Source organism: Pan paniscus, chromosome 14 (assembly GCF_029289425.2).
Source record: "Pan paniscus chromosome 14, NHGRI_mPanPan1-v2.0_pri, whole genome shotgun sequence".
Classification (NCBI taxonomy): Eukaryota; Metazoa; Chordata; class Mammalia; order Primates; family Hominidae; genus Pan; species Pan paniscus.
The window spans coordinates 42,781,320-42,804,922 of record NC_073263.2 but is presented as its reverse complement, the minus strand read 5'-3'; the positions used below and the strand labels follow the sequence as shown (position 1 = coordinate 42,804,922).

Genomic DNA, 23,603 nt, shown 5'->3' with positions numbered 1-23,603 from the left:
CCAAATGCAGCTGAGATTTGTTCCTTGTCCAGAAAAGCAGCTGACTTAACACTTAGGGAACACAGTGTTTTTCTCCCCTGCAATGGGAGAAAATACTTTTTCCCATTCATAGTAAAGATTTCAGAAATAAACCAAGACACTTTCCCTAGCAAATTATTTTGAAGAAAAATGGAACTTACAATAGAAAACTGGCTTTTAAATACAGAGGGTTTTTTTTTTTTTAGTGTTCTACGTGATGATGACAGTTTGCTCTTTGGACAAGTACACCTTTCTGTCCATATTGTCTCATCATAAGCAACATCTTAGTCCCTATGCTAGCCATTAAGTCCTATTACACTTCTCTCCAGATCCAATGTTGTAAGGGGAGTGAATATCTAGGCCAACTGGGTCCACCCATCAGCAACCATGCATGTGTGAAGTGAGTATCTACCCCCAAGAGAACAGTCTAGAATTTGACCTCCTTGCCACTTAGAAGGACCAAAATGTGTCATTAGTCACTGGTCGTCCAGCTGTTATTTTTAACTCCACAGAGTAGTGTACGCTTTGAACCTGTAATTTAAAAGTAAGTATACTGTCTTTGCTTCTTTTTTTTAATGAAAGAATGTTTTTCATTTGGATGCCTCTCCATCTCTAGCATGTTAATATTAAAGTTCTCTAAATGACATTCCCCTCTTTCAAAATCCCAAACTTATGGAAGGTAAGGTTTATTTATTTAATGATTTTGGCTCACACTTGTAAAATAAGTATTTTAAATAGAGTTTGAGGAATCACAAAGTACTATGATATCAATCATTTGGGTAGCATTTTAAGTGCCCATTAACTAATGCTAAATTACAGTTGAATACCAATAGCACTAGATGTAATATCCACATGAATACCAAATGAATTCTTTATTATCACTGTTATTATGGTGAATACTGAACGACTTCACAATAATGTGACACTTAAAATGCTAGTGCAATTTATTGTTAAGAAGGACATTTTTTAGTTTGTTCACTAATGCCTACGGTGGTTGGTGACTGATACAGTTCTGTTTTTCTGTTCAGGATTATGAGTAAGGAAGAGGAGGGATTTCTCTTTAATTTTTCAGGGGCCAGAAAAATGAAGGGTGCTTACCTGATGTTCTCCCTGACTCTGACTTAAGACCGAGGTCAAGGTTGATTTTCAAGGTTAAAAAAAAAAAAGAGTCCTCTGTTTGTGATGCAGTAGACAAACTGAGGGTTATGAAAACACAAATTGGAGTCCATAAACTATGATTCAGATTTGGGAATGATCAGTCTGTGAATTATTTATTTCTTCACATAAAAACCAAACATGATTAAAAGGAATGTTGAGAGAAAGGCTGGTGGCCTGCTACCGAATAAACCTGAGCATAAAAAGGCCATCATTAGAATGTGAGTGTCAGCAAATGTCACATATTGATCTGAATCACACTTCCTGCCATGTCTGCCTCAACTTCTCACCTTCGCTTAACCCTGCCTCCTCTGCGTGGGTGTGGTGGGGAGCAGGACGTGTGAAGGCTTCCATGCAGGTCTAAGGAAGCCTGCTTGCTTTGTTTGGTACTAGGAGACAGAAATAATGCTCCAGAAGGACAGATGGAGTGCAGCTGTCAAAGGTGCTCCTGCGAAGGGTCTTTGTGCTTTCCTGCTACTTTCCCCACCTCTTTTGATATACATTAGGCCACAGAATTCTAAATTAGCTGTGATTTTCTCTTGCATGTCGCTTAATTGATTAAATACCAGTTGGTAATTTAACATTGTGGATGATTTCTCAGTTGCGTATAAGCTTGATAATTGGCTTGATTTTTTCCCACATTCCCATGTACAGCATCTGTTAATTATCTGCAACACCTCTACAGATTTATTAGAGTGTACTAGTGATTTAATGCTGAACCACAGGCACCCTGTGGAAACACCCTCAGCTCTTTTTCCTCAATTTTTTTTCTTTTCCACCACCCTTTCCCACAAGAACAACTACCATATGACAGTTTGTCATTAATCGCAGGGACTAAACAACAGTCCCTTTCAGCCTCATTTATTCTTTCCACCTGACTTTTCCTTGTTTCAAGTGTTAAGCCACCTCTTTGGGAATTGGGCTCTTTGTCAGTAGAAAAATTAGCTGTCCACATCCTAAAAATTTCCCCACTAATCACATGTGACACCCACCTCCAATGCCTGATGGTGTTATTTAAGATGGAATTGGCACCTCTTTCTTCTGGGTGGCATAATCAAATTAGGAGCCTTGTCTGCCTTCCCTCTGGCCTCTCAGGGCTGCCTGTGATTGGTGCCCCTGCACCCCACCTCGGACCTTGTCTCTCTGCTTTCTCCCTTCCCTGTCCTCTGCAAGGGTGATTCCCAGGGTACAGAGTTGACCATTCAAATGCTGTTAGCAATAAATACTTTCCTCTCCATCATGCTGTAGTTAAAATCTGTGAGCTAAGGAGAGAAAAGAATTGAGAAAACCCATAACACGGAGTGATATATGCATGTCCATCAAATGGGCACAAGTCATGCCCCTAATAAATTAGTTGTAGTAATTGAGTTTTATTATTACTCATATGTTTATTGATCATAACATGAAATTATTTTAACTATTTGATTTTTATTTAGAGACTTTACAGAGGGAAAAAGAATAATGGAGGCTTTCCCCTGTTTTAAGTATTTCTGAAGATAGTACATGTAAGAGAACAGAATGAATAAGGAAGAATTCACAAATATGTAATATACAGCTTGATACAAAATAATAATATAAATACTTAGCATAAGTATTACAATGTTCGGATTTTAGGCACAGTAGTAAGAAATTCCCTGTGTAATTCTTTAATCTTTACAATGAGTTTTGACATATGCTACTACATGTAAACAGCCTTGTATTATTATTCCTCACTTGTGAGTGACTAGACAAAGTCTCAAATAAATAACTTGATTGTAGTCACTCCCCTAATAAATGGAGAAAGTAAGATGTGATCTTAAGATCTGTGGCTCTAACTTATGTGATGCTAAAGCAACCATTGCAACAAAAACAGTAACCCCAACATGACCGTGTGCAATACAAAAGAAAGGGCATCTGTTTGTGTTTTGTTCCCTAACATCTTACTAATTTTGAATTTTGGATATCTGAATGGTGTGTGTGTGTGCCTGTGTGTGTGTGTGATCACACATGGGCACATACACACATGCAGGGGCACTATGTTTGCATGAGAAATAATAATGTCCAGCATTATCAACTGAGCAAACCAAGTGTCTGGCATGATGCTAAGTATTGCACATTCATTAACTCATTTCATCCTCAAAACTATTTTTAATCATAATATTCCAGTGAGCAATTTAGGTTAATAGAGATGAAGAATCCTTCCTAATGTCACACCATGTGGGTCAGTGGTAGAACAGTCCATTTTAAAATTCCATTGTTCATGTTCTTAACCATAATTTCTAAGTCCTTACTGTACATGTGCCAGCCATGTAACAGGTATTTCTATGTAATCCTTGCAGCCCTATTAGGTGGATGTTATTATCCCCTTTGTACAAATGAGGAAATTGAGACTCAAGAGAGATTAAATTATTTGCTAAAGAGCCCTAGTCATGGGTGAGCAGGGATTAATCTAAGCCTGACCTCAGTCTCCCCTGTACCCCACACCCCTCAGAACCTCCTTTAGGTTAGGTGAGGCTATATTTGGGAGATAAAAGCTTTGGATTCTGAATGTTAATATGCCAGTCATATATACCCAAAGACCATTGGGGAAAGCCATATGTGTCTGTGACTCTGACATTTGTGTATCCTCTACTTGCAGGAGCTCCGGAATGCTCAAAGTGAGCAGCTCATGGGCATCCGCCGCGAAGAAGAAATGGAAATGTCTGATGATGAGAACTGTGACAGCCCTACAAAGAAAATGAGAGTCGATGAATCAGGTAATGCCGATAACTGCCACAGACCCATGAGGTATCATAATGATCTTCCAAATCTCAGCTGGGGAATAAGTAAATGGCCCTATAACTCACTTTTATTTGAATTATACTAAACTTTCATCTTTGAGTGACTCTGCTTTTTATTAATAGAACTTTAAACTCCTTCTTGGGAACAGAGTGATTTAAATTGCTCCAGTTGTTTCTCCGTACGTAGATCTGGGGCCATTAAGCTTTTTTCAGGGATATTTGCCTGTTTCCATGAAAATCCTTTTCCAGAGTACAGCAGCCACAGCTGATGCTAAAAATATGGATAAAATTTGGTTTTAGTCAGTGTACTTCTTACATGGGAATTGTTTAATCCCTGAAGAAGCTTTCTAGCTTCTGAGCCAAGATGCTGGAGAATTAGACTTCTTTTCCCATAAATGTTCTTTCACCTAATCTGTAATTAAAAGGCTGGCCCCATTTGGTACCAAGCTAGGGGTGTCACTCCTTAGGTTGTAAAAAGAAGAGAAACTTAGAGAGAACCTTGCTTTGTGTGCTCTGTCTAATGGGAGCTGCTGATTTAAAATGCTCTCATTGAATTATATATAAATCCATTGGTATTGTAAAATAGGCAAGGGAAAAGCTCATTCAAAACATGAGACACCAAGGGAGACTGCTTGTCTGATTGGAAGGGTATTATCCGAAGGACCTAGGAAGAACCATAATTGCCATCATTCCCAGACAAGAAAATTACAGAGATGGTATAGATTTGATCTATCTCCTCATGTGTACAAGTGAATAAAACATACACCTGTTAGAGACTTTTTAACAGAAAGATTGCAGGTGACCAGGAATCGAGGATCTTTGCTAATTTATTAAGAAGCCAAAATCAAGATTCTAAAAGGATCAGGTCACCAAGACTGCAAAGTGGTCAGGATGCTCTGTTTCTCCAGGGCTGTAGAAGAGAATGTCAGGGGTGCGAGTGATGATCATAAGAAAAAGCTCCTGCCTACAGGCATATAGAGAAAGGGCTTTAATTTCTTTAAAGCAGTGGTTCTCAAAAGTGTGGTTCTCAGTCCAGTAGCACCAGCATCATCTAGGAACTTATTAGAAATGTAAGTTAGCAGGCCCCACCCAAGACCTGCTGAATCAAAAACGTCTAGTGGCTACAGGGGTGTGGGGAAGTGAAGTCCAGCAATCTGTGATTTAAGCCCTATAGGAAATTCTGATGCATGCCAAAGTTTGAGAACCACTGCCTTAGAAACTTTCCCTTTCACCCTCAAATTCATTCATTTTAATCTTTCAGGTGCTTAACATACAAATAGGCACCATGCCACTATTTTCTGAAGCCATATATCCCTTGTCTGAAAAATGAACCCAGCACTTATGTGTCAATGATGTATGTCTCCTGCTAAGCCCAGATCAGATTCCTCAGGACTGCTTTACTCTTGGGTTTGTTCATTTGAGGAGACCACCTTCCTCACAGGATTTCTATTCTACAAACCTTCACATAGCAAAAGAAGGGAGCAAGGATTTGTGTGAATTTCTTAAGTTCAACAAGATCTTCAAATAAAGAAATAAACTTTTTTTTTTTGTCAAAAGCGCTTTCATCCTTTGTGAAGCTTCTGGATGAGAGGCAAGTTGACATGAAACTTGGATTCTTAATATCCTGACAAGGTAGGTGTAGGAGAAAAGAACTGCATCAGTCAGAAATTCTCATTTGAACCTGTGGCTTTTTGTTTTGTCTTGGTGATGTTTCTTTTTAAATAACTTGTCAATTTCCCAAGTAAGAATTGTGTATAATTTCATAGTCTGCTTAGGATAGGACCAGAATAATGATGACTCTGAATAGTATGCTCACTGAGGTCTTGCGGCACGTACATGCTTATAGGATCGGGGCCCGGCCTCTGCTGCAGAAGCATCAACGGAGATGTGATCTCCCGACACCTCTCTCAGTTTATTCCCCAGGCATCTGATGAGAACGTGAAGTAGAGCCTGAACTTTTAAAAAAAACTTTCACCAGTCTTGTTACTTGGTCAGCAGAATTAATGAGCAAAGTGCAGGGCATGTTGTATGCCAGGTTCTGAGGGAAGAGATGAAAGAACCGGAGTTCAAATGCCAGGCCCCGAGGAGTTCAAAGTCTTTTCGTGCTTTTCAAAACGAGATGGACCAGAGAATGTGGCATGTGGTTTCTGAAGAAAGCACAGGACTGATTAAAGGGAAAGGAAGGCAACTAACCTTTTTTATTCCACAGGGCCCTGAAGATCTGGCCCAAAGGCAGGCAGTTGTTTTTCTTTCAGCCCTGCATATTTGGGGACACAGCCTGACAGCAAGAATTCCCATCTGGTCTTTTGTTCAAACCTCAGACAAATCCCTGCTAACTGTTGCTTGAAGCAGGAGGATGGAGGCCATAGCCCGAGGGAAACACCTTCCAGCGGTATCTTCTTGGGTGACAGACACATCCCTTGTTTTTAGGTACACATTTGCATCTGCCAGTCACCTACATAGGAGCAGTCCTCTCAAAATGTAGCACTCTAATTCACTAACAGGGGAATTGCCAGTGCTGAAATGGAGGTGAAATTCTCCATGCTTTAAGGAATCCCCTGCCAATTTCCTCTCTGCTTAAACAGTGGGATTTTGCTTCAGACCTCCTGGGTAGTAGCTGACCCAGGAATTCTTGGAAATTCCAGAAGAGAATATCATTCAGTTGTCACCTGCCTGTGCCGGGAGGAGGTGCTGAGGCTGCACCCACTGCAGGGCGCTCTGTCTGTGGTCCCCCAGGGCCAGCTTTGCTTGTCGTCTCCATACTAAGACAAAAAGTACCCTGTAATGGGTTTTATTTTGGGGGGCAGGGAAGAGATGGACATAATTGACTTGTTTGGTTTTTAGGAAAGGCACAATTTATTGTGTAAGGACTTATATGATACCTTGGGTTTACTTTTTAAAAAATAATCAAAATGTTTGAATATATCTCTGCTTTTTGGTTATGAAGAATATTTCATTGTACTTTTCTTTTTACCATATATAATAATTTGCAATATATCTTTGGCTATAATTCTGCAGTATCTATAATAGAATTCTGGGTGGGGTGTTCACTCTTCTTCATCAGTTGAATCTTAAAGGGGAAAAGGAGTTCACTGGAGCAAAACTAAGATGCTGATAAAAATGAAAATCAATTTTGTTAATAAATTCGAAAATAATGACAGATTTATTGAAGCATTCATTCTAGAAGATCGGCATCCTGCTCTGAAGCCTGTGAAGATAATTTTTGATAAAAATTCAAATTTATTGTTGTTTAGTCTGCCTCCTACTGAAATGAAGCCAGACTTTAAAATCCAGATCTGTTCTTCCTTTTTCTCTTTCTCTCTCTCTTCCTCCCTCCCTCTCTCTCCCTCTCTCCTTCTCCCTTACCCTTTTCCACTCCCTTCCTCCCTCTCTCCCTCCAGGTTGACTCTGTGGGGCGGGATAGTGTTCACAAGAAATAAAAAGGAGAAAGGAAAGAGGAAGGCTGTCCTAGATTGTAAGGCCTCAGATGGCAAAACCCAATACGTTTTAGTATTGTGAGAGTTAATAAGTCAATGCATGCAAGGCACTTCTGACTTTACTTACAGTGTTGAGCATCTAGTAAGTACTCAATAAATGTTAACTCTGCTTGTTATCTTAGTCATCCTCCAACACATGGCCCTGGGCCTTTCCCCAAGTACGTAATCAATAAAAGTCTGTGGACTTCAATTCATATTCCCCTTCTTCTGATCTTAATGTTTTCGATGCCTTTGTCCCAGAAGTTGATAGGAGGATGATAACCCTGAGAACATTTGCTCTAATTAAATTGAAATGGCAAGTATTAAAGAGGCATGTTCAAACAAAATGTTCAGAACTTTATACGTACAAAATTCAGTGTCACATGGCGAACAGGCCATGGCCCAGAGAGCTGTAACCCAGCATTGTTTTGATTATCTACATTTTGTATGTTCAAGGTGCTGTGGACCCAGGGCACACAGAGTTAGTTAGATACAGGGTACCCAGTTCTCTAGGGTGTAAGACTCATTTGAAAAAAGTGTTTTAAGTTAAAAATATTAGGGATGTCCTAAAGCTGGTAAATTAAATTTATTATAAACCAAAATGAACATCACTACATAGTGTATGTACCTCACCCAATATTTGATGAGTGTACTTTGAACACAAATTTTAGAAGAGTAAAACTAAAAAGTCCCTTGCTCAGTAGACAATCATTATACCTTTCCATAATACACAAACAAATGTTTTTGGATTTTAACTGCATTTCATTTGAACTCTGAGCTCCTTATAGGAGCAGACACTCTAAATTATGAAGAGTGTTTTTCTGAGCTGTCAATTTTTCATGAAAATTCACCATAACATAGGTACAAAGGAATTTTTTTTTTTTTTTTTTTTTTTTTGAGACGGAGTCTTGCTCTGTCACCCAGGCTGGAGTGCAGTGGCATGATCTTGGCTCACTGCGAGCTCTGCCTCCCGGGTTCACGCCATTCTCCTGCCTCAGCCTCCCGAGTAGCTAGAACTACAGGCACCCGCCCCCACTCCTGGCTAATTTTTTGTATTGTTAGTAGAGACGGGGTTTCACCGTGTTAGCCAGGATGGTCTCGATCTCCTGACTTAGTGAGCCGCTCACCTCGGCCTCCCAAAGTGCTGGGATTACAGGCGTGAGCCACCATGCCTGGCCCGGAATTTTTTTTTTTTTAATTTCACTAAGAATTCAAACAAGGACTTTCCAAATCTTTCAGCCACTAAATCAAATTAGGAACTCATAATTAGGTTTGGTTGGAACTAGCAGTATCAGCCTATCTGAATAGTTATATATGTAGCTGGAAGCTTTATGTTAAAAAAAAATAAGTAATAAAAATAATAATAATAGGGCTGTCTGACCATCCCATTGATTTCTTTGAATAGCAGGACAACCTATTTTTCTGATTAAGTATTTTCTGGGTGGTAGTACTTCTGAAAGATCCTTAAAAATACCCATCAGGAAGATTATAATTAGGCACAAGCTTAAGAAGAGGCTCACTGTTACCCCATCACCAGCCAGGCACAGAAGAAGGAGAGGGTTACTAAACACCAGACCAGGGTGCAGCAGCTGACTGAAGGGGCCAACTGCAAGGGGCTCTGTCATTCACACTGGTAGAAACTTCCTTTTAGGAAGCACTGAATGTAACTGAAAGCAGGCTCACCCGAGATTGGCTCAGAACTTGGCAGAGGGACAAGAGAATTCAGACACTGAAAGTGAGATGGCTCAGTCTGAGGCCACATGCCAGGATCTGAGCTCCGGGCACCAGCAGACCCCAAGGACAGGGGTGTCTGTGTTGAGTGGAAGCATAGAAGGATAAGCTGTTTTCACATGTAATGACAGCCGAGGGCACCATCTCCTGAAAGAGAAATAGACCAGTGGGGTGTGTCCATCACTGACCACTGAATTAAAGACAAGCATTTTCTCTTCTGGGAACCCAAGGGGGCCAAACAAGGAAATGTGATGAATCAGAACTAATGTGGCTTAAAGATGATAAAAGAAATCTTGCAAGGTGGGCTGAGTAGCCTGCTTTCTTCCTAAACTCTAAACAGAGTTTCATTTGCAAAGGAGCCAAGGCTTTCCTGTTTCTTTCCTTTTTTTTTTTTTTCTTTTAATCTTGCTAATCTTGCCCAAGGAATTCAAATAAATATTTATTTTGGGTGGATTTTTAAGTTCCCTAATTTCATGTGCAGTTACAATTCCCTTTCCGTAATGGATATGCTTCTGAAAAGTGTAGAAATTTTTTTTTTTGTAAATTGCTTCACCTTTTAAATGCAGGAAAACAGATGCTATTTAAATTGATCCTGTCGCAGAAGATTCCATTTCAATGGAAGCACTCCTTCTGCCCAACCAGACTGTGTTTGTTTTGTAAATTCACACTTGGAGCCTAAACTGTCTTTAAGCTTAGCCCCTTTATAATCCTATTTTTATGTAGCACCTATCAATGCCATGATTCTTGACATCTCTCTCATATGTGCACAAACTTTCCATAATCTGGTATTTTATGTAAGATTAATCTGTGTTGCTGACATTGGTGTCTACAGGACCAAGGACTTTCCCTAATACTCTTAACTACTCAACTGTGCCACACCTCGGTGAAATTCAGTTGAGGCCTAGCTGAAGTTCTTAAACAATCCATACCTGTTTGATCCTAGCTTAGACCTGGGTGGGGTCTCCACAAAGTTTCCTGCGTGACAGCCCAGCATGTTCCCAGCTCCTGTCAGGCCCTGGCTTCTTGCTTAGTGCTATGAGTCCCTTGAGCCTGGTGGAGGGCTTGAGCTGATGGGCAGTTGGCAGGGAGAGGAGGAGAATGAGGACATTAGCAACCAATCTTCACAAAGGGAGAGCCACTGACACCTTGACCTGGGAAAGGTTAAGACGCATGGCCAGGGAGCAGTACAGGGTCACTGCACCGCCGCCTGTGTGCAGCCCAAAGTGCCCTGATGCTTATTGACTGCCAGGAACACCATTATCTACATTACAGTTTATTATGTGTTCTGGGCATTTCATTCCGGTAAGGTTTGATGCAGGATCATTACATAGGAGAGTGGATTTAATCCTGTTTCTGTAGCAGGCTTTAAGGACACTGAGGGAATATTTATGTAATAAGATGCAAAGTTGCTATGGAAAATACTATAGCAACCTAACGTCTTACCAGAGCCAAGCAGCCACTTGTAACAGCAATCTAAATTTACATTTATTTTAGTGTCATTTTATCGACACTCTTAGTATCTCATTCTGACAGGATGTTAAAATATGTTTTCAGCTTGCATTTGAGCAAAATTAACACAGTGTTGTTGGAATTTAAGTGCGGTTTGCACAACTTCTAGAAAAAATCGGGATATTTTTTGAAGGAGTTTAGATGACAGAATCTGGGCAAGTTTGTAAGCTTTTTTTGTTGTTGTTGTTCTTTCCTAAACACAGGAGAGAATTCTTCAGTAGAATTTATTCCTGATTTTCCGTTTTCATTTATAAGCAATACTCAGGAATCTCTGATTTTGAAAAACGGATTATCCTTTACAACATTGATGAATTTTGTCAAATGCTCACCTGTGATTCTAGCAGATGCTTATAGAAAACACTTTCAGTAGGTCACCTCATTGCGCTCTAGCAGCATGTAACATTTTAAAAAATAAAAGTTGTTTTTTGAATAAAAATAATACCTGGTCATTTTTGAAAACCTAACAACTAAGAATAATGAATAAAGAAGAAAACAAAATTGTGTTATAACATTACAGAAGAATGTTTTGGCTTCTAATTTTTTTCTTTTGCACAGTTAACTACATAAGTATTTTTCCGTGTATTTTTTGAGGCTCAGTAATAAAATTCTACATGATTTTGGTTTCAGACAAGAGTCCTTGTGTAACAAGTAAGCCTTTGTTAGAAGTTTTCTTTTTATATATTAATGGAATAGAAAATAGAGAACAAATAAGTTTGTATTCTTCCTGGATCATAGGCTCTTTCCTGTGGACCTTTGAGAGATGAAGCTAAAATCTTTGAGGTGGTCAGAGTAGATTCTTGAGGTTATTAAAAGCATGGTAACTGGGCCAGACCTTCCAAAGGCATCTTTTAGGTCCCTTGAATGTGAGTATGGCAGAGAAGCTATATATATGTAGGCCAGTTGGTAGTGGAAAAATAGTATCTATTGATTTTCTTCTCTACCTCTCCATCTGAAATCTTGAAGTGTGACTGTAACATTGTTAAAGTAGGACACTGGCCAAAAGAATCAGTACTAGGCCACATTAAAATATACACTGTTACCAGCCTCTTAGCACAGTGATGTGCTGTTTATGCACATCATTGTCCTAATTCTCCTCTGCTTTTATACTGTATTGTTCATCAAAACACAGTAGGTGACATAAAGCTATTATACCTTGACTCCTAACACTGTTGCACATGAGCTTCGTTAATCGAAGACTTGAAGATGCTAGGGATACTGCATGAACACAGAAAATGAAGACAGGATGATGTCTTGTAGAATTCTAGTAACCATAGGTAGTTAAGAGCCACATAACTAATTTAAAAAGTAAGTACTTCCTTCCCTTTCTTGGAAATTCTACTTGCCATTATATGATACTTAGAAGCCCTGGAAATTGAAGTTTATAGGAAATTATTATTATAGTAAGCTCTCCCACATCTAAATGGCTTAGAGACCCTTCTCTTTCACTTGACTGAATGCTCTTGATATCAAAGAGGGAGCAAGAGCTCAGCAACTCTTCTCCCCAGTTCCAGGACACAATGCGTGAAGCCTTCTAGGAAGTGGCTAGAGAAAGAAAATTTTATTTTAGACTCCCATCACTAGCAGAGAAGTAGGAAGAAACATTTCTGGAGCGAAAGTTACAAGACAGAGTCTATTAATTGTAGCATTTCCGGCAGGGCATTGCAGGGTCTTTAATGAGCCCCCTTTAAGTTCGAGAGCTGCTATGTCCCAAAGGCCCTTGCTTTCTACTTGGGGCATGCTGGTCATTGCAGCTCAAAGCAGTTACCTAAATTATCAGTTCTCAGAATTAATTTAGAAACATCTAAACATTGAACACTAGGGTATTGATTGATTAATGTATATCCATGAGCAGTCTTGAAAGAAACCATGGTTTAGACTATATAATGGAATGAAAGAAGGTTCTCAATATGTTGTGAAGTGATAAAAGCAGTTACAAACCAGCATGAATAATTCCAATTGTGTGTGTATGTGTTATATTCACAATTTATGTTAGGGGAAAATCTGTGAGGATATAGGTCAAAATATTCAGACTGATTATCACCAGATGGTGTAATTACAAGTGATTTTTGTTTTTTTTTTTCTGTGCATTTCAAAAATGTCAATATATGCATGTATTATTTAAATAATTAAAACTACAATAAATATTAATTTATAAATTACCTAGGAGAATCTATGAAAAAATCCATGTTGATTGAGGAATACTCCCTAGACATTTTCAGTCATTCTGGAAAGTCAAGAATAGTAAGGAATAGTAACTAGTATCAGATAATGATAGTTTATTGAATTGCCTTCTTTTGCTTTAAATTAGGGAATTTCCACATTTAACTCACCATAATATGCTTACCTTCCCAGACCACATAATCTTATAATTTCCTATTCTAAGAGTTAATCATATTGGTATAAATATTAAATAATGGATCCAAGAAATAATTCAAGTTCTAAACCAGGCAGAAATGTTGAGTTCTTACCCACAGAGAGATTGGCAATGATGAGAAGTTATGTTATTTACCCAAGATCGTAAGTGGAAAGTCTAGAGCTCAATACTAGCTTTCTCCTTTTCAGGTTAATGACCCTTTTATGGCACCACTGAATTTTATGGGAAAAGGGCTCCAGAATCTCTTTCAAATGCCTTCAGTGATACCATAAGAGTCAGTAACCAAATAAAATCAACGAAGGATTTTGAGTGCCTGCAGTGTACATGGTGCCATAATGCCTTTTGGAGGCAAAGGTAGCCTGGAGATGCTTATTAACTTAAAATGTTAATCCAGACAAAGCCGAATGGGGCTTCTGCTTGGTCTTCCCATCATTTTCTGTATTTTCCCACTACCTAGATGGAGATTTGCTTCAATATAGGCAATGCGCCCAGCAAACTCTTTTTAAGCCCATCCCAACAGAAATGCCACTCTTAAAAATTATTCTGGAAATTGGTACCACCCATTTGCTAATTGAGTGACATTTATTTCCTGAAAGCAGAGTCTGCTGTATGGCTTTAGACAAGAAAAAGAAGAAAAGGAAATGCTTTGAAGAGGTGAAGTGCATAGGGATGTTCACTGCTGTGTTATATGTTTCCTTTGGTAACCATACACACTGTCACAACCCATGTTTTCCATTTCATAAGTCCCCAAAAAGATAAAGAGAAAAATGAAGACGTTCCTCAAACCTCAGGCACATGCTTGATGGTTGATCTGAAATGATCTGAGCTACAATATCAGCCCTTTGATTTCCCATCTCATCCCATGTTTTCTTTGCACCCCCAGGGTCTGGGAGAGCCTACCTGAGGATCACCAGTTTATTGACTCACCATCTAATTTCAAGACTTATTGAAGTGCCTCTCCCTTTTTCTCTGTTCCCGAGGCTTTTCTTTATGAGATGTGCCTCTCAATATAGCTTAAAAATAAGAGTCTGAGGGACCTCATCTACAGTAATATCAATCTTCTTGAGATTTACAGACTCAGGGAAATTCTGATCTTGGAAGTAATATGTCTTCTCCCTTCCACCAATGTCCTAAATTAATGAGAAAAATGAATTTTGGTACCCCCAAATAATGATCAGGTGAGCTGCTGAATAAATACCACAAGTTTATATTTGATACTTGTGATGTTTTTGTGATTACAAGTTTTCAGGCACAACTTAATCTACAACATATATTTAGAAAATCTTTTGGAAGTAGCATGAGAGATTTTATTTTTCTTGTAGTGATTTACCAGTCAGTTGTTTATGAAATGTCTCCACGTGCAATACTAGACTTTTCTAGTGTAGTTTATCTACTGAGCCTCCTAAAGCCATCCATTTCTCTACCCTTAATCCTTTGCCTCCACGAATTGTCTTAAACAATGTCATAATACAAAGCAGTGATAAAATCAAAACAACAAATATTCAGTAAATTCTCACAATGTGTGTGGGACCATATCCTTTGTCTTCTTTACAGTGCCAGATTAAGGGGAAAGAATAGCTAACAAAGTCTTGAAAGACTGAGACACAGACTTGCATCTGAGAGGGTTGCTTATCTCCTCTGAAAAATCCTCGTAGCATAACATCAGTTCTGCTTTTCCTGGAATAGTGTCAGATCACAGGTCCTCACAGTCTCTGCCCACTGTGCCCTCCGAAGTCATAGCCAAAAACTAGTAGATAAACTCTAACATAAAGAAGTGTGAGAGCGTAAACTTGAACATAAAGAATGCCCAGCCCACTACATTGTACATGGTAGGGGGGCAAGATTTTGTTAAGTGAATGGATAGGAAATTAAAACTAGGAAGAACTAATTTTTAATCTGTTGGGGGATATTTTTTTCATTTTGAAGAAAAAAAAAACCCCTATTACCTATTTAATCCTCACAGTACTGACTACATTTTTTGGATAAGGACCCTGAGGTCTCTTGGAGGTTTAGTTTCTTGCCCTAAGCCTCACAGCTGGTATCTGGCTTCAGAGCCCCTTCTCTTTCTCTAGCACTCCTGTGCCTCTCTCCTCTATATAATCCACGTCCACTCGACTCTTTGAGGTTGGCAGGGGTAGATATGTGGGATGCAGAGCACTATGTTATGTCGAGTGTGTCTCTCAGGGAGACTGTGCCTCAGACACACCCAGTAGTCCCCAAAGTATCACCTGTGTGTGGTGCCCCCTCCCCTCTGTGGAATTCTGCTTCCATCATTATATATCAGACACTCTGTATGTTACTCTTTTTGGTAGGAAGAAGGTGATGTTCTTTCAGGTCATTAAAATGTGGGGGACTATGGCAAGCAGAAGGATGGGGCTAAGAGGAAGATGAGTAAATGCTTTTTAAACAGCTCTACCTTTTTTTCTAATTGAGAAACAGAGCTGTTTGGGCAAGTTTATGAGGTGACCTTGATTGAATTAAAGAGGTAACAACTGAAGCTTTTTTCTGTAGAACTAGGTTGCAATTTTTGCAAATGATAAACTATATGTTGATTTAATTTTCTCTTTTTTTCTTTCTTTTCTTTCTTTCTTAGTAATTGAAAGTCATTGGGTTCTTGGACTTTGAAATAGGAAATAAAATTTAAAATGGACTTTTTGACCCTTCTACATAACACTTAGGCTCCTAAGGAATATTGTAATCGATGCTGGATCATCAGTGTCATGTTAACAAAGCACTTTAGATGAAACTATCCATAGTCCCTTCCCTCTCATGTTCAATAAAAAGCTAGTAACAAGACAGCTGCCTTCTCAGAGGAATTCTTTTAACCTTTCAGAAACAAAATATTTTATGCTAATTTCTGCTTAATTGGAAGGAAGTCATTTTTTAAAAAATCATTGAATATGGGTTTGAAATCTGTTCCATCGCTGACCTCTTTAATTCAATGAAGGTCACCTCATAAACTTGCCCAAACAGCTCTGTTTCTCAATTAGAAAAAAAGGTAGAGCTGTTTAAAAAGCATTTAGTGTTTGATTAATAGTGCTTAACTGGCACCTCAGCACTGGCAGAGGCTTTTTTTTTTTTTTTTTTGAGACGGAATCTCGCTCTGTCACCAGGGTAGAGTGCAATGGCGCGATCTCGGCTCATTGCAACCTCTGCCTCCCGGGTTCAAGCGATTCTCCTGCCTCAGCCTCCCAAGCAGCTAGGACTACAGGCGTGTGCCACCACGCCTGGCTAATTTTTTGTATTTTTAGTAGAGACGGGGTCTCACTGTATTAGCCAGGATGGTCTCGATCTCCTGATCTCATGATATGCCCACCTCGGCCTCCCAAAGTGCTGGGATTACAGGCGTGAGCCACCACGCCCAGTCGCAGAGGATTTTTAAGGAGGCTCTGGTAAGAATAAAACATTGCTACCTGAAAAATTATACTCACCAGAAACGCAAAACAAATCATTTTAATGAACAAAGCAAAAACTGTTTTTTTGTGGGGATGTGAGAAAGGTTATCATGCTCAATATATAGAGGGTTTAAATGTCTGAACAACTCTTTCCCAGGGAAAAATTGCTGTAATTTATCCATCCGGACAGTTTATAAAATACATGCATTTCCCCTGCCCAAGGACTCCAAGACTAATGCTGAGTTTGTCAAAGCAAGATTTTGTGGCACTCAAACTCTGGGGATAAAAAGAAGTGATGATGTGTCCAGTTGAAGAATGTGAACTGAAGCCATCTGAATCACTGAAATATTGAGAATTCCGAAAATAAGTCCTTGGCTTCCTTCTGCGTTTCCTCTCCACTGTCGGGCCTGACTAAGCACTGCCAAGCTCACTATGATACTCTCTTTGGAAGAGAGGCTCATCTGGGTGGTAAGAGTGTTAGAATGGCTCTGAGAAAGGGACCTCTATGAGTGAGAACAAGTGTTGTTGGCAGGGGGAGTTTAGAGTCAGTGAATACAGTAAAGAAGTAACTTTGAGCCTGGGTACAGTGACTCACACCTGTAATCCCAGCACTTTGGGAGGCCGAGGTAGGCGGATCATTTGAGGTCAAGAGTTCCAGACCAGCCTGGCCAGCATAGGGAAACCCTGTCTCTACTAAAAATACAAAAATTAGCCAGGTGTGGTGGCACACACCTGTAATCCCAGCTAGATGGGAGGCTGAGGCAGGAGAATCATGTAAGCCCGGGAGGCAGAGGTTGCAGCGAGCCAAGGTCACACCACTGCACTCCAGCCTGGGTGACAGCGAGACTCTGGAAAAAAAAAAAAAAAAAGTAACTTTGAGCAGATGAGGTCAGAGGGCCCTTGAAGTACCTTGGTTTTATTTCTGGCATGGCTTGGCAAATAATATCCCTTCACCAAGCCTCAGCTTTCTCAGCAATGACATGAGGCTCATCCTGAGAGTTCCTCGATAAGACTGTGAGAAATAAACAATTAAGGGATTCTGTGGCATTTTGCAAATACCAGGCACTGTGGCAATGTGGAGAGTTGATGCTGGTGTAGAGCAGAAGGTGTGAATGTGTGGTTCACGGCACCGTCTGCACGTGAGAATCACCTGGGAAACTTTATACACATACCAATGGCCGCAGGTTAATGCCCAGGCATCGGTGTTATTAAAACAGTCTCCAGGTGATTCGCTGCACAAAGGATTGAAAACCACTGGCCTGTAATGTGAGGATGATGGCTGTCATATAGTGCTTAACTGGCACCTCAGCACTTGCAAAGGCTTTTTAAGGAGGCACTGGTAAGAATAAAACATTGCTACCTGAAAAATTATACTCACCAGAAATGCAAAACAAATCATTTTAATGAACAAAGCAAAAATCTTTTTTGTGAGGATGTGAGAAAGGTTACCTCTTTTCCCACCTATTAGGTGGGAAAGAAGGACAAAACGGGTTGAGGTGAGGTAAAGTAATGTGGGAATGAGAAGAAAACAAAAATGGAGTAAAGGATAAAAATCTGTAGTGGACAGGAAGTGACTGACATAGGCAATGATAAAGGAGCAAAGAAAGGAGAAGTGAGAGGGAGGTAGTTTAAGTGGAGCGTGTGAGACCCAGGTGGAAAAGTCCCCTCACAGGTCTGTGTCGGGCACATTTGGAGTATCCTCTGGTTCACTGGAAAAAAGGGCGGCTTGAAAAGGGAGGGCAAGGGTGGAGGGTGGCCTGATATGAGTGGTGATGCAAGCCAAGGACAGAGTCCCTGCCTTTCTCTACCTCTAGGAGAATAGACAGGAACTGTTTGCTCATCCATCAGCAGTGAGAAAGGGAAGCAGGCATGCCTGGCCACTTGCCAAGGAGAAAAGTCTCTGCGAATCTAGAGACTGGTGTGGTAAGCATGTGTACGTGGGAGGGGCCTCCTCTCCCACAGTGAAAAGGCTGTTCCCGGGGCCTGGTCAAGGGCAATTAGTTCCAGAGGTTCAGCCTGGCCTCTCCTGGGTGCAAGCCACAAGCTGCCATAGCAGAAACTTTCTCCAGACATATGGCTGCAAAGAAAAGTAATGCACAACAACATCGAGCAGATGAGGACAATGTGTTTTGGAGACACTGCCTGTAGGATTTACGCAGGCATTCAGTCACAGAGTCATTCCAGGAGAGGCAGGAGGTAGCATTCAGCAAGGAGCAGGCCGGTAGGTTAATGGAATGTGAGAAGACATGGCAGAGGCAGAGAAGCCCAGAAGGCTGTGTTGGGTTGTAAAAGCAGGAGAGAAGGTCCTTTCAGCTGTTGGAAAAGGCTGAAAGAAAGCAAATATGAAAAACTAATGAAAGAAATCTAAGACTAGAAGAAAGTCATGAAGAAAGCATTAGGAAGTGGGGACCTGGTCCCTAAAGGCCAGGGAGGTGGCTCTAAAATGTTGGCATGCATCAGAATCACCCTAGAAACTTGCTGAAAGGCACATCCCTGGGCCCCATTCCAGAATCTCAGATTCATAACATCCGGCATGAGTCCCAGGTTTCTCATTTAAGAGATATCAAAGTGGTACAGATACCTCAAGATGCCAGCTACCTGTTCATACTGGGTCCTCCCACCTTGGTTATACATTGAGAGAGGATGCAGATACTTTCTGTCCTATTGCCAGACACAAGTAAGTGTTCATAAGTCAATTTCAATGTTGGTAATGAGAACAGTGGGGAGGAGGAGGCTCAGAGACAGCCCAGGCACAGTCATTGCCCAAGCATAAAAGTGAAGTCTTGGTGCCCACTTACTAGTCTGGATAGTTAGGGTTTACCTAAGGCGGAAGTAACTTTAAAAAAAATTTTCTGTTCAACCCATTATCGCAAGTATTTGGCACTATAAAATAAAAACTTTACAAAAAAAGATGCTACTCCTTGCAAAGAGCAATGCATAGAACTGAGAAGATATACCTTAAGTTTGAGCTGGCCATCATTTCACATTTCGTAGTGTGGATGTGTTTTATATGGTAGAAGCACCAATTCAAATATTGATATAACTGTGTGCGCGTGCGTGTGTTTCTGTGTAGAGGGTAGAGCAGGAGAGGGGAAATACCACTTCTTAAGGGGAAAGTTTCTTGATGAAAATTAGAAATGACCACTTGTTAAAAAGGAAGGAAATTTGTAAGATGAGAGGAAAAAGAGGTCACTGCTTTTATACTGCAGACTGGTGAGAAAATGAGGAGTTGTTTTGGAGGGAAGGATTGCTGTTTAAAGTTTCTCTCTTTGGCCAGACCAACTACTAGTTAGGATGAAGTCACACAGAGCCAAGCCCGTGGTGGAGTACTACACCCAAGGGAGGTGTACTGTCTGCAGGGGAGGGGGTACAATTCCTGAAAGCCAGTGTCATTTTATTATCTAGCTTGGCTTAGCTAAGTCTGACTTTCCTAAAAAGGAATCTTTAAAGCCTTTAGAAGATTTTTTTAAAATGGCCCTATAATCTTGGAAATCAAAATAGGGACTGAAAGTGAAAAAGAAAACTAAAATCTAATTAAAAGGAAGAGTGGGGTAAAGTGCCCCCTCCTGAGATGCTCCTGCCTGGCCTTGGGGCTCAATAGGAAGCAGCCTGCTCGCCTCTCCCTCCATAGCCATGGCACCTCCTCCTGGAGATCGCTGAATCTTTTGGTAAAGCAGTGTCCACTGTGCAGCAGTCCCACTCTGCTTCCCTTCAGCTTTTCAATGTGTGAGCTCAACCACTGCCTTCCAGAGAGAGCCTCCCCCAGCTCTTATGTTCCAGCCAGAAGATAAGAGCTCTTCTCTCCCTTATTTGACTCCCACTACACAGTGTGAGGATGGCCCCTCCTGGAGCCCTTCTAACCAGCTTCTACCAGGTTCCATATCTGTAGCTCTCCCTGCGGCTGGGCTGGGAGCTGCGGAGGCCAGGCTGGGCAGGGGCTGAGAGCCCTGCTTCCCTGCCCTGTCCCCAGCTTGGCCTAGAGTAGGGAGCTCAGCTCATGCTTGCAGCATTCACTTCTGATGTGTTTCCCGGAGGACTCTAAAGGCATCCTCACCTGACAGAGCATCCTTCAACAGCGTTTTAAATGACAGACTTATCCTGCTTTTGCAAGAAGTGAACATGTCTCTTTCCTTTGCTTTTTTTCCTCTGAGGAAAATGGGGATGGTTTTGGGTCGGATCAGAGGATAATAATGTAAATGGAAAAGTGATAAGGCATGATGTGAATTCTCCATAGTGGCAGCAGCCCAGCAGTATCTCCTAGTTCTGCTGCTGGTGCGGAGTACTTCCTCAGGAAGAGCTCTCTGGAGGAAGGAGCAGAGAATTTTTTTTTCCTGAGTCACCTGCTGCCCATTGTGCCTCCAGACTCACATTTAAGCCGTCATAATAACAGGATCTAGCTTACCTGTGCTCCCGAAATTACCCTTATTCCACTGGCCTCACACAAAGATGGAAATAGACACTGCATTGTGCTTCTGTTTAGCTTTCCCTAATACTAGCTAATGTGCAGATTCGAATACACACTGCACATATGAAATGTTATGTCAATGCTAAGTTGTAATAATAATAATCCTGCAAAAATGTAGCAGAAGAAATTTCCGTGAGCAATTTGAGAAAGATTGCTGCTTCAGTGGTGATACAGGTATTATTGAAAAGCAGATCAATTGTACTTTGTTGGTACCATAAGAGGCTCTCCAGCAGGAGACTGGCTGTTGGCAGATGTCATCCTAGGATACTTTCCAGCTCTGTGCCTGGCCACTGGGAGGCACTGATGGCAACAGCAGCCACTGAGAATGAGGCTACCAATGATGAAGGACCCCAAGCCTCTGTTAATCTTCTGACATGGTACTGGTCCTTGTCTTTGGCCTTCATTAGCCCAAGCAAAGTAGACTCAGGGGACAGAGTTCATGGGAGGTCAGCATAACAGCAGAGGAGTTTCTGTCACCTTTATTCTAACTGAAGGCACAGACACTTTAAAAATCAAACATAGGTGAGTTCAGATGGATAGGGTGAATAGTCTCATACTGGATCTTTGGGAATCCTGAGATCAGCATGGGTCTATGGACAAAACTCTCTCAATAAAGCATTAGTAGCAACTCAGGCTCTTGAGCTCTGGGATTAGTGGGTATCAGTGTGGCCGTTTGAGAGGAGAGGGACACAGGGCAGAAAGTAGGATCCCTAAGTGGTTCCAGCCAGGCCTCAAGATTTCCTGAAGAGTGAGTTTAACTTCTCCATAAATCATCCCCAAGTTTGTCCTGCAGAAAATACCTGCATGTTTATTTTAAAACAGGTTCATCCTCTCTGCTTTCATAGCAGAGTCTCTCTCCAGCAGAACACTCCCCAGATAGAGCCAGAAATTGAATGTTTTACTTCTGTTAGGAGCAAACTAGCCACTACAGTAGGCTCCCTGGTTTACTCCTTTCTCTGGGATGGGCGGCACTTACATGGAGCTAAGCTAGCCTGGTGGGATTACATGGAGGAATATAGTCCTAGAGCCACACCTTTTACCTCCAACCAGCAACCTCTGTCTCCCAGAAACTCACTTCCATCATCTGGAAAATAGAAATAATAATCATATTGACTGTATCGTGTTTTCATGAGGGTGAAAGGATACTGTGTAAAGAATATGCTTACCTCAGTGCCTGCCACATAAAAATCATTAGCTGTCACTACCACTGTTGCTATTCCCATTACTGCTACTGTTATTTGAAGAAAACAGAATAGTGACTGTGCCTTTTGCCCAAATCTTCCATAGGAGATAGCCAGGGCACGGGGCAAGCTGAGCTCATGGGACCTGGGCACAGGGATGCAACAGGGCTGCCTTCCCAGGTGCAGAACATGGAGTCAGGCCTCATACAAAAGGAGATCAAGGAATAAAACCAGAATGACAAGCCAAGCATGTGGTTCCAAGCATGTGGTTCTTTCAGAAGCATTTCTCCAAACAAGCCAACCACAACCCCAGTTTAGGAATCGGGATAGAATGAGCAGCGGTCTGAGCAGTGGCTCTCAAAGTGTGATCTCTGCACCAGCAGCATCAGCACCACCTGGGGACTTGGAAGAATGCTAATTCTTGGGCTTCCTCCCAGACAAACTGAACTGGAAACTGAGGGTAGGGCCCAGAAAAGTGTGTTTTAATATGCCCGCCAGGAGCTTGTAATGCAGGCCAATGTTTGGAGAACACTGGGTTAGAGTAACACCAGCTGCTGTATAAAGATGGCCTAACCAAAAAAAAAAAGTGTTACTTTTTGGGCACACAACAATCCAAGGCAGATATTCTGGGCCTGTGGGCACCTTTCCTCCATGTGGTGACTCAGAGACCCAAGCCTATTCCAGCAGCAGGCAGAGAATGAGGGACTGTGCAGAAGGCATCCTCAATCCCCCTCACACTCCATTGATGAGACTGCTCACATGGCACCCTCTAGGGCAGTCACCTCTCAGGAGCAACACTGCTGTATACAAAGAGAAGCATGAGTTTGAGTACACAGCGTGATAATGTTTCTGCCACAGAATAGCATCTAAAGGCCTCAAGGCACCTCACAAGAAGATTCAGAATGCAGAGAAGCAAATAGAAGCTGGAGAGAGTCCCTGTCACTGGGCCATAACTACAGCTCCCTTTCAGCGTGGAGCAGGAGGCAGGATTGTGGCTGAGGAGGCAGCCGTTGAAGGCACACAGATATTGTGACATTTGCCAGGCCAGCCTGCCTCCGCCCTCCTGTGTTCAGGGGCTATCGGTACAACTGCCTTCCTGGGTAGCAGCCAATGAAATTCTTGAAAAAGACTTTCTTTGCTTGTTGGGAAGGAAATCTACAGTTCAGCAGCGTCCTTCCAGCATTTCAGGAGGACATCTGGCAAAGTGGAGGGGGAATGTTAAACACAGAGTTCCCCAAACACACAAAGACTAAGAGTTCTGGAGAAACACAGATATTGTTAGAAACAATATATTAAAATGTTTTATTATTTAGTTACATCTTGCCTGAGCATGAAAAAGATATTAACAGACTGTCAGCTTACTGGGACATAACCCAAAACAACTTACATTTTTCATATATTGCTAATTATTTTTCTGAGGCTGGCTCAGGCTGGTAAAAGAGATTTCAAGGCTTTCTCCAGATTATTTACTTAAAGAAGTTAAGCATGGCATTATCTGTTCCCATGGAAACACAGTAAGACAGGAGACAGAAGAGGAGGT

The 23,603-nt window shown here is 41.2% G+C and overlaps 1 protein-coding gene across 1 annotated transcript in view; it reads left to right on the top strand.

Moving 5' to 3' along the window:
* Positions 1–23,603, top strand: part of ENOX1 (ecto-NOX disulfide-thiol exchanger 1) — a 409,234-nt gene that overhangs the window by 297,013 nt on the left and 88,618 nt on the right. Inside the window, exon 13 of the mRNA XM_063595931.1 lies at positions 3,791–3,908. Within this exon, the coding sequence (XP_063452001.1) occupies positions 3,791–3,908 (118 nt within the window). The remainder of the gene's footprint in view (positions 1–3,790; positions 3,909–23,603) is intronic.